This window comes from Colletes gigas, unplaced genomic scaffold, assembly GCF_013123115.1.
Source record: "Colletes gigas isolate AHSC1104 unplaced genomic scaffold, ASM1312311v1 Colletes_gigas_Sc00042, whole genome shotgun sequence".
Lineage (NCBI taxonomy): Eukaryota > Metazoa > Arthropoda > Insecta > Hymenoptera > Colletidae > Colletes > Colletes gigas.
In genome coordinates, this window is record NW_025106671.1 from 161,935 (window position 1) to 179,291 (window position 17,357).

The 17,357-nt window shown below is 29.7% G+C and overlaps 2 protein-coding genes across 2 annotated transcripts; both read right to left on the reverse strand.

The window, feature by feature from the left end:
- Positions 1-690: 690 nt before the first annotated feature.
- On the reverse strand, positions 691-1,991 carry LOC122402935 (dynein light chain Tctex-type protein 2B-like). Its single transcript, XM_043406136.1, has 4 exons — positions 1,748-1,991; positions 1,348-1,481; positions 1,121-1,254; positions 691-808 (listed from the first exon to the last, which is right to left on the reverse strand). The coding sequence occupies exons 1-4, from the start codon at positions 1,915-1,917 to the stop codon at positions 761-763; spliced, it is 486 nt and encodes a 161-aa protein (XP_043262071.1). The 5' UTR covers positions 1,918-1,991; the 3' UTR covers positions 691-760.
- A 305-nt stretch (positions 1,992-2,296) lies between these two features.
- Positions 2,297-7,528, reverse strand: LOC122402942 (flavin-containing monooxygenase FMO GS-OX-like 3). The gene is made up of 7 exons (XM_043406145.1): positions 7,279-7,528; positions 6,238-6,472; positions 5,459-5,600; positions 5,040-5,351; positions 3,960-4,110; positions 3,444-3,718; positions 2,297-3,088 (listed from the first exon to the last, which is right to left on the reverse strand). The coding sequence occupies exons 2-7, from the start codon at positions 6,444-6,446 to the stop codon at positions 2,876-2,878; spliced, it is 1,302 nt and encodes a 433-aa protein (XP_043262080.1). The 5' UTR covers positions 6,447-6,472; positions 7,279-7,528; the 3' UTR covers positions 2,297-2,875.
- Between the last annotated feature and the right edge of the window lie 9,829 nt (positions 7,529-17,357).

Sequence of the window (17,357 nt, forward strand, 5' to 3'; positions counted from 1 at the left end):
TATATTTATATATGCTTATATATTGTTAAAAATCACTTGGTTTTTATTAAAATTTTTATCTTAAAAGTGTTTCCGAGAGTTTAGGGTAACAAAGTATAGAGAGTAATGTGCCAAGACAATTTTCTATAAATAATTTCGTTAATGTATATCTTTTTTTATCGTTCTATTATTAAAACAATATTATATGTACAATATATTAGCAAGTATACACAATTATGCTTTAAATAATAACTATCTATATACCCACACGGAGTTTTACACCCGAAAAATATTTGTACTATATTCAAATTTCAGTCTACCGCATACTTAATAAATCGAGCGTTCGCCGTGCCTAAAAATGTAAAATAATATTAGCGAAACACTTTCAGTAGCTTAGAGCGACTTTACTATAAATAAATTTAAGCGAATAGTCACAAAGCCAAGTGTCTTTTACGAATCGTAATTAAAATTATAATTTTAAGATAATACTGTGAATTATGGTGCTATAATAATTGTAGTGAATACAAAGCATGTAATTATAATGCACGCTTGTGTATTAAAAAATACATGTATACGAATACTGTCTTTAAATATATGTAAAAATTGTGCCATGTCGATACATATAAAGCGTGTAAACAGATAATAGCAGCTTCTACTTTAATAAAGTGTCCACTCCGTCGATATATCCGATTTTATCTTTATTTTTCCATCGTCCATACTTTAAAATACAGTCTTATCACTAAATATCAAATTGTATTATAGCACATTGGTAGGGATCTCTTTAATAAAAATATACAGCGTACACAGTAGCCACACAGAATATTGTGTCCTGAAAAAAAGTTAAACCTATTGGATGTATCTGACGACGCTATAAATAAGGATAAAATATTATCAAAGTGCTCGATTTTATATTTTAATAGGGATATCGTAGATTCTATAAGATTCTAAATGTTTTTTTAAACAATGTTTCATTCAAGTTGAGTCAAAAACCTAATAACAATAAAGACACAGATACGTTCTTTGTATTTCATTAAGAATTCTACTACTTCAATTGCAACGACCTGTATGTATTATACCGTTGCCTAAATAAAGGATTTGTGCGATGAATTTAAATATTAAAATTGATTAGAATGTTCCTTACATTTATAAAACTATCATAAGCATATGTATCTGCTTCTGCGTCCCAAATACATCTCGTACCCATTTTTATCCCTGCACCATGTTGCTCACCCAAAACCACATTTACGATATATTTGTAACGTTTGAACTTTAACTCTAAAAGTATACAAGAGATCATTTAACGCTCCGAATCGCCTCCTAAAAGTTAATTTTAATCCGAAATACCCGATTCGCAGAAAGAAACTTCACCTTTAACTTTCTCTCTAATTATATCTGCTATATCTTTGGTCCATTGAACAGCTTCTTGGCTGTCGTACGTTTTCGCAGAGAGCTGATCGAACAATACATTATGTATAACTTCTTTAGCACTTAAGGGTTTAAACCTGTGTTTAAATTTTTTAAACAATTTATAAATATATAGACACGGACAAATTTTATCAGATACTCCAATTTTTCAATTATATCGAAGTTGATGTGGTACCAACTTAAATGTTGATACTACCTTAATACAATTTAAAATAAATATACGAGCGTAGAAAGTGAGGTTATGTTAGTAAACTGTATGTCCTTCCTAAGCATTTTATTAAAGAAACGTAAAAGAAGACACAATTTAACGGTGTAAAATATAAATGTAAATGAAGTAAAGTACTTCTCGTGTAGCTGTGGTCGTATTTGATAAACTGGTTGTTGAGAAGGCGCAGTCTCAGGGACTTCGAGGATCTCTAATTTCACCTGCGATTTCTCCTCTTCCTCGACATTTTCTACCGGCAATTCGTTAGCTGACTCTAACGAATCCTTGATCTCAATGTTTTCCTCCATTTATCCGAGTTTTATGCGCGTTTTACAAAGATAATCTCTTGTTGCACTTCACTGAGGTTATGACACGTATTGAATCGAATTCGGACCACAGATGGCGCGCGAGATCACTGATCGTGATTCCAAACTCACGATTGTTGTAAATAAAATTAAATCACGACTATATTTGTGTATTTGAGTGAAATATTTTTTGTAAAATACTTCAATTTATTTTGCATATAATATAAAATCGAAATTACTTCCCATTTTTTGTATATGACAATATTAAAAATAAAAAGTAATCCATTCCTCTCAGTTCCTCCATCTTTAATCAGTATTTTGAAGAGTAGATGTTTAGGAAACAAAAATAGAAATATAAAATATATCTGTTTTGAAAGGGGTAGATATATTTGATTTACAGTTATAATTTAAGTTGTTATACTAGCATATATGCTTTTGTTTACTTCATTAGTAATTCTCACGTCATTTCACTTTTAATTGCTATAATTAACATTATAATGCAATTTACGCGTTCCTCGTTCGTCTGGATCAATACATACAATATGATGTTATCTCCATTTATTGATCAGGAATCATGTGAATGTTTATCTTACAAAATGTATTACGAATTCGCTGCAACGTTTACAGCAATTCGTGAAGCGTTCTAGCTACGTTATACTTTGCAACTGCAACCCGTCTTATCATATTCTTCATTAATAGTGATAACATATCTTCTTGGCAAGAAGAACGAATCTCTCGAAGAATATACGTGTTTTGGAGGCCTTCGATTTCGGATACTGTCGTCGGGTCAAAGAACATGAACTAGTCCCAACAAATGAAGACACCGATTGCTCTTATATTTAACAGAACGGAAAATCCGAGCAATTTACTGAACGCGCAACGATTGCGTACTTCGAGCAATTTCGATCCAAGCCGGTCGTTTTCAAATCAAAAATTCCCGCTTAATACTCGCCCTTGAACCCTAACAAGGCTTACAGCAACACACCACGAAATTCTCGTCGTCGATTATGCGGTACTGGTAGTTCTTGTAAGTGGTGAAATCCGATTCACGTAATTGATTCACATGGTTGTAGATCTTTTTGATTACTGGCGGGAAACTCGGGACGTTTGCGATCGCAGCTATTTCATCGTAATACGCCCACTGTCTCTCCTTCAGTTTAATGATGTGCCTCGACTAGAAAAACGGGAGAATAATCCTTTTTTCCATTAACATTTCAGACGTTAAAAATATTTATAGAAATTAGTTATTCATACAAAGATATATGTGCATGCTGTTATTAGGCTAACTCTGAGCATTTTTTAATAATGTTATGACAGTGTCGCGAGCAAGTTCCACTCACATATAGGACCAGTTAGTGCGATTATGTCGGTGTTAGTGTCCCCAACACGGATAAAAAGAACAGCCTAATCGAATCCCAAACAGGCAAACCTCACACAGACGAGACTCCCGAGTACCAGGAATGTTTCGCGATCAAACCTAATGGAAAACGACCCAATAAATACCATCTCTATAAATGTTAATAACGTACCGGGATGCCTTGATCTAATAATGATTTCTTTTCAGCCTCGTATTCGTCGCGCATTTGTTCGTAAGGAGGTAATTTGATATGACCTTCGAGAATACCTAGAATGTACTGTGCTTGTATATGGAACATCGGGAAAGGAATCACTATTCCCGGTAGTCCCATAATAAACAGATTTGGATAATCCATGTGTATCAGGTGTTTGTAAATAGGCTCCACGTGGTTGTCGTCCGTACGCAACTCGACTTTAGCGGACATAAATGGATAAGAAAACTTGTATCCTGAAAACAGTATACGATTGAAATTATAAATATAAATCGAAGGTTTAACGACGATCGCCAGGGTCCTACCGAGGGACAAAACGATCTATTTAGGTTCTACGTGAGAAAATCATAGTTTGAATGATAATATTGAAGATAAAATTCGACAGAGCCCTGACACTCGTTTTCTTATGTATAATTACTGCGTTAACTTAGGATACCTTGATCGCTTATATGTACGAAGTAGATCAAGTCTTTTTACCGGTACAATATATGAAGTTGTCTATTTCAGCCGTGGAACCATCATGGAAAATGAAAATATTCCCTTGAATAGATTCTATTCCGGGCCTCTGCTCCACGTTTGCCAACATTTTCGTATCAACAGGCTCTGGTAGATTGTGGCTTAAATACACCTGCATTGTCAAATAACAGAGAAACAAATTCTATGGTTTTTTTTCATTTTATTAAGGGGGAATTCTCGTGTAACGACATTAAAATTTAAAGTTTCGTGGCGAGAGTATCATCAATGTATTGACGAGATTCTCCCGAGAAAAATGAGTACAAACACGACACCATTCGGATAATTTTTAATTATACGAAATTTAGAATTTGTCAAAATTAGTTTGAGTACGCCAAAATGGGGTAAGAGTGTCATCAATGCATTGGCGAGACTCTTCCGAGAAAAATGAGTACAAACACGACACCATTCGGACAATTTCTAATTACACATAATTTAGAATTTTTAAAAAATATGTTAAGTAAGTCAAAATATGATGAGAGTATTATCAATGTATTGGCGAGACTTTCCCGAGGAAAATGAGTACAAACACGACACCATTCGGACTACTTTTTATTCTACCTCAAAATGTTTTTGAAAAATTTTCAATCATGTGTAATTAAAAATTGTCCTAATGATACCGTGTTTGAACTCGTTTTTCTCAGGAGAATCTCGCCGATACATTGATAATACTTTCATCCCATTTTGGCTTACTCAAACTATTTTTGAAAAATTCTGAATTACGTATAACTAAAAATTGCCCGAATGATACCGTGTTTGTACTCGTTTTTCTCAGGAGAATCTCACCGATACGTTGATAATACTCTCACCACATTTTGGCTCACTCAAACTATTTTTGAAAAATTCTCAATTACGTATAATTAAAAATTGTCCGAATGGTGCCGTGTTTGTACTCGTTTTTCTCAGGAGAATCTCGCCAACATATTGGTAATACTCTCACTTTAATCTGAAAAATGTGAAGAGAAATAAAAAAGGGAACTGTTACACGAGAATCCTTTCTTGAACTCTGTGCCTTTAAAGACATATTCTACGCCGTGCATTCACCTTCTCTGCGTATTGCGAGACCTCGACAGCAATATCAATACCAGACCAAGATGCACCGAGGATGCAAACTTTCTTTCTAGCGTACGCTTCGGGTATCCTGTACTGATGTGAATGTATGCGTCCTCCAGAGAAACTTTCGATACCTGGAATGCGTGGAATATGACCTACAGTGTAATGACCATTGCACAAGACCACGGCGTCGAACGTTTTAGTGATTTCTACGTTGGTCTCCATGTCTTTGTAAGTGATCATCCAGATTGTCTGGCCGTTTCGCAGAGTCTCTGGTTCCACGTGTTTCACCAGTGCGTTGAACTGAGAACGTTACGTTTGTTTCACAAAAATAAAAAATGATAAGTTTTCTAACATCGAACTTTGAATTTTCTTTTCTCAAAAATTTATTCAACGAGGTTGATCTTTACCTTTATATGAGAATACAAGTTAAAATGCTTCGCGTAATCCAAAAGGTACTCCCTAATTACAGTGTGATGAACGAATGACGGACCCTCGTTATTTTTCATTGGAAAATCTGGTATTTGCATAATTTCCCTAGGAAGATTTGTTCTGTAATTTAATAATCAAACACATCGTTAACAATATATCAAAAACATTCCAAAATTTTTTTGTACTCTTAAACAAGTGAATTTCATTTTGGACGAAGCGATAAACACCTTTGAAAATGTTAATTATTAGTGGCAGACGGTTCGAGCAGAACGTTTAAACGGTTTTGTTTTCACGTCACTTGCACGATAATGGCGGTAGTCGTGTTCTAATCGGTCTAGTCTTGTCGCGATAAACTTTGCTGACACGCGATACACTTTTACCAATTACAGACTTTAATTCTATTGACCAACGAAATGTAACGAAGCTAATCACGGCGCTAAGAAACCATGAGAAACCATTTTCCAAAAGGGCTGAGCGAGGACTGACTTTATCTAATCTCCCTTCATAAGTACCCCTAAATTACTCGAAGAATAACTATAGCAGTTACTTAAATTTTCAACGTTTAATTTCTCGAGGAAGACACGAGTGACATTAATAAATATGAAAAGATAAGAGACATATTTATTATCGATACATTAATTTTAATTTTTGTCTTGTTATTTCCAATATTTTTTCTTTGGTGTTTTCGAGGCAATTTTAAGAGTCCCTTTTTCGTAATTGTCAAGCAACGATCGAATCGAATTTGCACAACACTGACCTTAGGTTCTTGTACATGCTACTATGGATTGGTAATCCACGTTTATCGACGTCAGTTTCGTTGGTGTAAACCCACGTCCCGCCAATTTGATCGGTTTGCTCGAACAAAGTGACACTGTAAGTGTCCAGCCTGGCAGCTGTGTGACGAGCAACCACCAATCCGGCCACACCACCGCCAACTATGGCAATTCTCGTTTTGCTACTGGGCATATTTCCTACAGAAATTTTCTCGATACCTATCAAACGGAAGCAAAACAAACCACTTGTTATTTATATTCACAGAGACACTCAGCTACTGCTGGTCTAAGTTTGCGTGGCTCTATGTAAACAAGAACGCATCGAGAATGTCCCTGAGGGGTGTTATCAACCATAACATGCGTTTGATAGTAGCGCCATTAGCCCATCAATTCACTTGACACGAAATCTTTATCCACAGCGTGATAACGTTTTTGAAAAACAGCGATCGTTAAATCCGAATTCCATTCAGGGACGTTCCCTCTTCATTCAACTTTTTGGTATCTCTGACTCCGTTTGACATTCGTGCGTCTCGACTTGATAAATTCGTATGTTTACATTTTGTTATATTATATTTTATGAATGGTACCACGTGTTTATACTACGCGACGCGCGCGGTCATCGCGTTTTCCAATAAAACGAGCTCGCGTCGCGAGAAAAATCATGAACAAAATTGTCTGGAGCAACAAGCATGACTCAAACTGCAATTTTAAAACCATCACTTCTCGGAAATTATTTAATAATATTGAAACGAGAAACGTCAGAAGGCTACTTGTAAATTTTTTAATGAATTTTCGTTATAGATAAATTACTGTCAAAAAAGTAATTAAATGAGATAATTAAATTTGAGATGTCAGTGAACTGTTAATTGATTATTCCAAACTGTTTTACGTGTTCACGAGCGTATGTTCCTGATAAATCTGACGCAACTGTTGGACAAAGTGAACACGAACTTCATCGAGAGTCTGTCCTTTGATTAATATTAAGAAAAAAGAAAAGTAACGAAATATTAGATAGCGTTACGTACAGTATGCGAGATTCTTCGATGTATATCGCGAAGAAAACGAGAGAACAGAGGGTAAGTAATAAACAAAGGAGTAAAACTCGACGTATATCTAATTGACCACCGATATCTTAACGCTCTTTCTGGCTTTCACTTTTCGTTCAAAGACGACGTTCGAGAGGAAGAAAAGAACCAGCGATTATTAGCGCGAGTATGTGTCTATTAGGAGACGTCACCGATCACGATACACTAGAAGGAAACTAATCACCGAAGCGACTCGGTCAGAAGTTGAATTAAGACTGTCTACCCGAAAGCAAGCCGCTTGTTGCAACGACTGTGGCCAAGCTTCCCCTCCGATCCGGTGGCTTACGTAAATACGGAAACGTTTCTTGTAGAAACACACAGTGACACTTAGTATTCGGACACTATAGTGCCCATTAATGCTTTATTTGTACATAAAATCAGTCGTATTGTGCATTCCCGGATAACTGCAATATGCATTCTATGGAGAAATGTTTTTTTTTTAAATAGAGTGACACTTAGCGTCTATTATTGCACTCCTGATCCGTAATTAACACTTTATTTTTATATAGAATGAGTTATATTGCCCATCTCCGGATAACTGAAATATTCGGTCTACGAAAAAGTGTTTTTTTTTCGAAATAGAGTGACACTTAGCGTCTATTATTACACTCCTGATCCGTAATGAACACAGAATGAGTCATATTGTCCATCCCCGGATAACTGAAATATGCATTTTATGGAGAAGTGTTTTTTTTTCGAAATACAGTGGCTATTATTGCACTTTTGATCCGTAATTAGCACTGTATTTGTACATAGAATGAGACATTTGTGCATCCCCGGATAACTGAAATATGTGTTCTATGGAGAAGTGTTTTTTTCGAAATAGAGTGACACTTAGTGTCTATTATTACACTCCTAATCCGTAATGAACACAGAATGAGTCATATTGTGCATCCCCGGATAACTGAAATATGTGTTCTATGGAGAAGTGTTTTTTTCGAAACAGTGACACTTAGTGTCTATTATTGGACTTCTAATCGTAATGAACACAGAATTAATCATATTGTGCATTCCCGGCTAACTGAAATGTGTGTTCTATGAAGAAGTGTTTTTTTCGAAACACAGTGATACTTAGTGTCTATTATTGGATTTCTAATCGTAATGAACACAGAATGAGTCATATTGAGCATCCCCGGATAACTGAAATATGCATTCTATGGAGAAGTGTTTTTTTTTTCGAAATAGAGTGACGCTTAGTGTCTATTATTGCATTCCTGATCCGTAATGAACACAGAATGAGTCATATTGTGCATCCCCGGATAACGGAAATATGCATTCTATAGAGAAGGGTTTTTTTCGAAATAGAGTGACACTTAGTGTCTATTATTGGACTTCTAATCGTAACGAACACAGAATGAGTCATATTGTGCATCCCCTTATATGATAACTGAAATGTGCATTCTACGAAGTATTTCACCACAAATTTTAGTGACTAAAGAGATCCTAGATATTAAAATGAAATATTTTGAATGGAGATTGCCCCATTCCATTGATTTAAGAAGAAAAGAAGAAAACTAATATCATAAAACTCATAATGTCAAATTGACAGGTTCTATAATTATAATATTAAGACAATATTTATTCACAGTTCGTCAAACTTTCAAATCGTTGTATCGAAATATTACGAAAGCACGAGACACCTGGTTTCGCGATTCGATCGTAGTACTGTCAGTTGGAATTTGTACGACAGTTTTTTAAACTGTTTACGGCATGTTTTTTGTATTAATACGGGTTCACGTTACGGCGTACAGTGTTTTGACGCAGTGAGAAAAATTACGAATGAATCTAGAAGCGAATAAATCGAAGAAAAATTTTATTATCGATTATTATGACACTATTTCATAAATTTGATCTACGACAACTTTCCATCATCACAAAATGTAAACAAAGGTCAGAGATGTCTGCAAATAAAACGACTGAATTTCCAGGACTTGAAATTCGATCAATTTTGATAGTCAAAATATTAATATGATTCTAATGATAGAGGAAGTTACTTTTCGAGTGATAAATGGTAATTAACGTTTAATTAAACATAATAACAAGACTATATGGTAGAGGAGCACATTGCAGGCATGTGCAGTGCGTATGTGCACGGTTCAAGAGTCAAAACGATAAAATCTGCATTAATCGCGCGTTCAGACAATTCTAGGCACGCGAACGTTTCCCCACCACTGGACTGTGCAGTCACAGGGTCGCGGATCCGTACAAATGCAAAGCAGTCGGCGAAAGGCGGTCAGAAATAGAGTACTTATGAGTGGCCAGTCGAGTACTCGCTAATGAATTAACCCGCTCACTATGCAGTCAACCTGACACATGATCAGTCAATATTATTTACCATGTAATTACGATTATTAACACTGGAACCACCACACCAATAAAAATTACTGGTTTTATAATTTTATTTTTGTTTTATTTGAAGTCAAAATAATTTCGTGTCGAATTACTTTTGTAAAAAATGAGACCAATTATAACTTTTTTTGTGACCTAATAATTTACTTTATATTTGTATTTTTCATTACACTTATTGTTACTATATTGTGTTTCTATTGTTTACTTTAATGGAAATTAATATTTTTGTTACCCAAAATTCCATAATATGGAATTACTTTTTTTAGAAAGTAATAAATCAATAAATATACAAATATTCTATTACTACGTATTTTTAAAAAAATCATTTTTATTGGTTTTATAATTTTCGTTTCATTTATTTGACATCAAAATAATTTCGTATCGAATTATACTTTTGTAAAGAATGTGATTAATTATAACTTTTTTTGTGACCAAATAATTTACTTTATATTTGTATTTTTCATTACACTTATTGTTATTATATTGTATTTCTTATGTTTACTGTGATGGAAATTATTATTTTTGTTACCCAAAATTCCATAACATGGAATCACTTTTTTTAGAAAGTAATAAATCAATAAATATACAAATATTCTATTACTACGTATTTTTAAAAAATCATTTTGACTGGTTTTTAAACAATTTTGAAAAATTACTATTATAAACCCATTTTGATGAAGATTAGATATGAAGATTATATCGAATATATTTCGAATTATTTCGAATTGTACTGAATTATTTCGAATTATATCGAATATATTGAATTATTACGAATTATATTGAATTATTTCGAATTATTTCGAATTTGTATATTGAATTATTTCGAATTATTACGAATTATATTGAATTATTTCGAATTATATTGAATTATTTTGAATTATTTCGAATTATATTGAATTATATTGAATTATTTCGAATTTGTATATTGAATTATATCGAATATATTGAATTATTTCGAATTATATTGAATTATTTCGAATTATATTGAGTTATATTGAATTATTTCGAATTTGTATATTGAATTATATCGAATACATTGAATTATTTCGAATTATATAGAATTATTTCGAATTATTTCGATTTATATTCAATTATATTGAATTATTTCGAATTATATAGAATTATTTCTAATTATTTTGAATTATTCCGAATTATATAGAATTATTTCTAATTATTTTGAATTATTTCGAATTATATTGAATTATATTGAATTATTTCGAATTTGTATATTGAATTATATTGAATTATATAGAATTATTTTGAATTATTTCGAATTATATTGAATTATATTGAATTATTTCGAATTATATAGAATTATTTCTAATTATTTTGAATTATTTCGAATTATATTGAATTATATTGAATTATTTCGAATTTGTATATTGAATTATATCGAATATATTGAATTATTTCGAATTATATTGAATTATTTCGAATTATATTGAGTTATATTGAATTATTTCGAATTTGTATATCGAATTATATCGAATACATTGAATTATTTCGAATTATATTCAATTATTTCGAATTATTTCGAATTATATTCAATTATTTCGAATTATTTCGAATTATATTCAATTATATTGAATTATTTCGAATTATATAGAATTATATTGAATTATATTGAATTATTTCGAATTTGTATATTGAATTATATCGAATATATTGAATTATTTCGAATTATATTGAATTATTTTGAATAATTTTGAATTATATTGAATTATATTGAATTATTTCGAATTTGTATATTGAATTATATCGAATATATTGAATTATTTCGAATTATATTGAATTATTTCGAATTATTACGAATTATATTGAATTATTTCGAATTATATTCAATTATTTCGAATTATATTGAATTATTTCGAATTATATTGAATTATTTCGAATTTGTATATTGAATTATATCGAATACATTGAATTATTTCGAATTATTTCGAATTATATTGAATTATTTCGAATTATTCCGAATTATATTGAATTATTTCGAATGATTTCGAATTATATTGAATTATAATCACATTGAATTACAATTATATTGAATTCAGATCAATTCTATAGAATTTCTATAGTCCCTTGGCTATTAATTTCTGAAGTATGATGAATATTTGGCCATAATTGTTCTTACAATAACATGGAATTACTTTTTTTAGAAAATAATAAATCAATAAATATACAAATATTCTATTACCACATATTTAAAAAAATCATTTTGTCTGGTTTTTAAACAGTTTTGAAAAATTACTTTTATAAACCCATTTTGATGAAGATTAGAAACATTAGAAAGGTTTAAATAGTACCCAATGTATATAAAATGGTAATTTAACGATGCCAATTTCGATTTATCTCCAAATTAGCGACGTTTCTGTTTTAAGTCTCGTGTTTTGAGATAAGATAGTTTGTTTATATTATGCAACGTGTGATTACTTGACCTAATCTTAGGTGAATCATTTTCAAACTACGAAGTAACGATTCTGCTTTTCAAAAATTGACAAATACTAATAACAATATAATTTTTCAAAAACCATACTCAAACCACTAAGAATTTTGCCTTCCAAAATTATGCTCAAAACACTAACACATTCTGGACACCTTGTATATACGATGGATCATTTTCAACAATTTACAAGCCAATAAATTAAGATTTTTTTGAAACGATCACATGTTTGATTACCGAATGCAATATATATGCAAGCACGCCTAAATGCTAGTGATTTATAGTGGAATCAGATAACTCCAAAGACACTTTATTTACTGCACACGTAACTGGTATCACAGAATTATTATTCTCTCATTATTCTCTAAAATGAAATTTCATTGCACAATTTCGACATTCTGTTTCTAATTCAGATTTACTTTCTGGTTCGGAATTCTAGTTACAGGACACCTTGTAGACGCAGGTATGTTGTAATGGAAAGGCACTCTTTTATTCCAAGAATGTTAAAAGGAAAATTGTAAGTTCGGCCTCGTTCATTGCGACACAGCAAAATTGCAACCAGTTCGGATTTTTCTAATGTTCGGTGAAATCATTAATAACAGTGGATTAACCAACGTCGAAAACAAGCATCAGACATGGTCAAGTCAGAATAAAATAATAAATCATACACAAACTGTATCTTGCAAAAAAATTACTAAAGAAATCTCGTTTTACAATAATTGCATATTCTGCAACTGTCAGTCGTTCAGTTAGATAACTTCTATGTAACTGTTTACGCCAGTTAAATCAAAAGAATTAATTAATCGTGAAGATATTTTTACTTATTTTTATATTCGTAACAGTTTTAAAAACAGTTTGAAAATTTTCCAATTCCCATCGATCAAATCCGAATTCCGTGAATCGAATGATGACTTATCAAAATCGACCAAGATATCTTCATCTAAAAAACGTTTCCTATGTTACGTAACACAGAAATGTGGCTCGAACATTTTTCGCTGTTACATAAACTGTAGCACGTAAATAACGATTGAACTGTAAACTTTAACATTAGGAACTCCAGTGGCACGTGTATAATATTTTATTTATTTGTATTTAATTGGAAATTCATTTAACAGTAACAGAAATCTTGGAATTTATAAAATATTATTTTAAAATCGTTTGCATAACTTTCTATCATTTTTACAAAAAGGAACACACTAATTTGAACACTTTTTTTTTTTTTTGATAAATAATTTAGAAAAAGCCTAGTCAGTATTTTTTTTTTAAATTTCTTTAGTTGTCGTATATTTTTGTCGATGTACCAGATAATGAAAATAAGAATTATTTATATCGTTTGCATAACTTTCTATCATTTTTACAAAAAGGAAACTAATTTGTACACTTTTCTTTTTGATAAATAATTTACAAAAAGTCAGAATTTCTTTTTTAAATTTCTTCAGTCGTCATGTAACGTGATAATGAAAATAAGCCAAAAATAAAACGGGGATTTAGAATGGATTTAGAAATAAAACAAGAAAGCGTAGAGATTCTCGATACGATCGATCGGTGGATTTGTCAATAAATAAATAAATGCCTAGACAATTAGATACAATAAACGATAGTGACATCGTGACAGATTATTACGAAATGACTAGTATCCTTCGGGCGCAAATATTAGCTCTTATCATCGTTTATTGTTAGCCACTGTGCGATAAGAAATTACCATGCACTGAATTCCCCTTGCTTCTCTTAATTCTACAATTGACGATATCGTGAATTGAATGATAGAGACCAGAGAAAACGATCAAATTAGTGCTTCTTTAGCCACACATTTTCTTCGTTAAATCGCTCACGGTGGCTATTCATTCTGCAATTATACTTGTTTCGGTGTTCGGTGTTCTCTTCTTTATTATTCCCCCCAGAGGTGTAATTAAAAGTACTCTTTTAAGTATGTTAGTTTCGATATTTGGGGCTTGGTGACTCTGTGAGTTCTCGTCAACTACTGTAGTATCTGAATACTTCGTTTCTTGGACGAATTTTATTCGTTATTTATTGGTTTTATTATGGGAGACCAACGGGGCTTGAAATTCGAACGGGATTTTTTCAATTGATTGGAATTAAATAATTGAATTGTATTGAACTATAATTATGTTGAATTATTTCGAATTTGTATGTTGAATTATATCGAATTATTTCGAATTGTATTGAACTATAATTATGTTGACTTATTTCGAATTTGTATATTGAATTATATTGAATTATTTCAAATTATATCGAATTATTTTGAATTTGTGTACTGAATTATATTGAATTATTTCGAATTTGAGGAAATAATTTCGAATTATATCGAATTATATTGAATTATTTTGAATTTGTATATTGAATTATTTCGAATTATATTGAATTATATGGAATTATTTCGAATTATTTTGAATTATTTCGAATTTGTATATTGAATTATATCGAATTATATTGAATTATATTAAATATTTTGGAATATTTCGAATTATATTGAATTATTTTGTATTATATGGAATTATTTCGAATTATATTAAATTATTTCGAATTTGTATACTGAATTATATCGAATATATTGAATTATTTCGAATTATATAGAATTGTTTCTAATTATTTCGAATTATTTCGAATTTGTATATTGAATTATATCGAATATATTGAATTGTTTCGAATTATTACGAATTTGTATATTGAATTATATCGAACATATTCCGAATTATTTCGAATTATATTCAATTATTTCGAATTTGTATATTGAATTATATCGAATATATTGAATTATTTCGAATTATATTGAACTATTTCGAATTATTTCGAATTATATTGAATTATTTCGAATTACTACGAATTATATTGAATTATTTCGAATTATGTTCAATTATTTCGAATTATATTGAATTATATCGAACTATTTCGAATTTGTATATTGAATTATATCGAATACATTAAATTATTTCGAATTATATTGAACTATTTCGAATTATTCCGAATTATTTCGAATTTGTATATTGAATTATATCGAATACATTGAATTATTTCGAATTATATTGAACTATTTCGAATTATTTCGAATTATATTTAATTATTTCGTATTATTTTGAATTATTTCGATTTATATTAAATTATATTGAATTGTATTGAATTATTTCGAATTATATTGAATTATATCGAACTATTTCGAATTTGTATATTGAATTATATCGAATACATTGAATTATTTCGAATTATATTGAACTATTTCGAATTATTCCGAATTATTTCGAATTTGTATATTGAATTATATCGAATATATTGAATTATTTCGAATTATATTGAACTATTTCGAATTATTTCGAATTATATTGAATTATTTCGAATTATATTGAATTATATTGAATTGTATTGAATTATTTCGAATTATTTCGAATTTGTATATTGAATTATATCGAACTATATTAAATTATATTAAATATTTTTGAATATTTCGAATTATATTGAATTATTTCGAATTTGTATATTGAATTAAAGCGAATACATTGAATTATTTCGAATTATATTGAATTATATTGAATTATATTGAATTATATTGAATTATATTGAATTATTTCGAATTATATTGAATTATATTGAATTATTTCGAATTTGTATATTGAATTATATCGTATACATTGAATTATTTCGAATTATTTCGAATTATATTGAATTATTTCGTATTATTTTGAATTATTTCGAATTACATTGAATTATATTGAATTGTATTGAATTATTTCGAATTATATTGAATTATATCGAACTATTTCGAATTTGTATATTGAATTATATCGAATACATTGAATTATTTCGAATTATATTGAACTATTTCGAATTTGTATATTGAATTATATCGAATATATTGAATTATTTCGAATTATATTGAACTATTTCGAATTATTTCGAATTATATTGAATTATTTCGAATTATATTGAATTATATTGAATTGTATTGAATTATTTCGAATTATTTCGAATTTGTATATTGAATTATATCGAACTATATTAAATTATATTAAATATTTTTGAATATTTCGAATTATATTGAATTATTTCGAATTTGTATATTGAATTAAAGCGAATACATTGAATTATTTCGAATTATATTGAATTATTTCGAATTATATTGAATTATATTGAATTATATTGAATTATTTCGAATTATATTGAATTATATTGAATTATTTCGAATTATATTGAATTATATTGAATTATTTCGAATTTGTATATTGAATTATATCGTATACATTGAATTATTTCGAATTATTTCGAATTATATTGAATTATTTCGAATTATTTCGAATTATATTGAATTATAATCATATTGAATTACAATTATATTGAATTCAGATGAATTCTATAGAATTTCTATAGTCCCTTGGCTATTAATTTCTGAAGTATGATGAATATTTGGCCATAACTGTTCTTATTGCAACGTTATTATTCAAGATCATTCTTTTGTGTTTTTGCATGTTCAATCGAGGTTCTTGTTTGTCTCTAGTGTCAGTAGAACTATTGTTTTTTAGCTTAAATCTTTCATCTTTATTCAATTTTGAAGTAACTCTCCCTTACACTAAATTTGGACAATATATTTCTGTTTTTGGTTTTCTTGAAATCTTTCCTGGAAGATTTTGGTTTTGATCAAAGCTTTCTCCAAAACAATCACCTCATCTCTATAGTATCAATAGTATCAATGAAACAGATCATAGAATTGTGCCTAAAAATAACTCACAGAATATGTTATACGTTCAAATGTTTTTCCTCTATCATTTACTCCATAAATTGTTACTTAAAAAATTAATAATATCCATCTATTAACTAGAAATTAAAAATAGTAATAACAATAAAAAAAACAAAACAATCACTCAATCTCTATCGAATACTAGTATCAATAAAACAAATCATAGAATATGTTTCCTCTATTATTTACTCCATAAATTCTTACTTAAAAAATTAATAATATCCTTCTATTAACCAGAAATTAAAAAAAAAAAAATAATAGTAACAACAATCACCTCGTCTCTAATTAATAATATTTCTCTATTAACCAGAAATTAAAAAAAAGGAATAGTAATAATAATCACCTCATCTCTATCGAATACTAGAATCGACAAAACAAATCATAGAATTTTGCCCAAAAATAATTCACAAAATATGCTATGCGTTCGTATTATTTACTCCATAAATTCTAATATCCTTCTATCAACTAAAAATTAAAATCTGG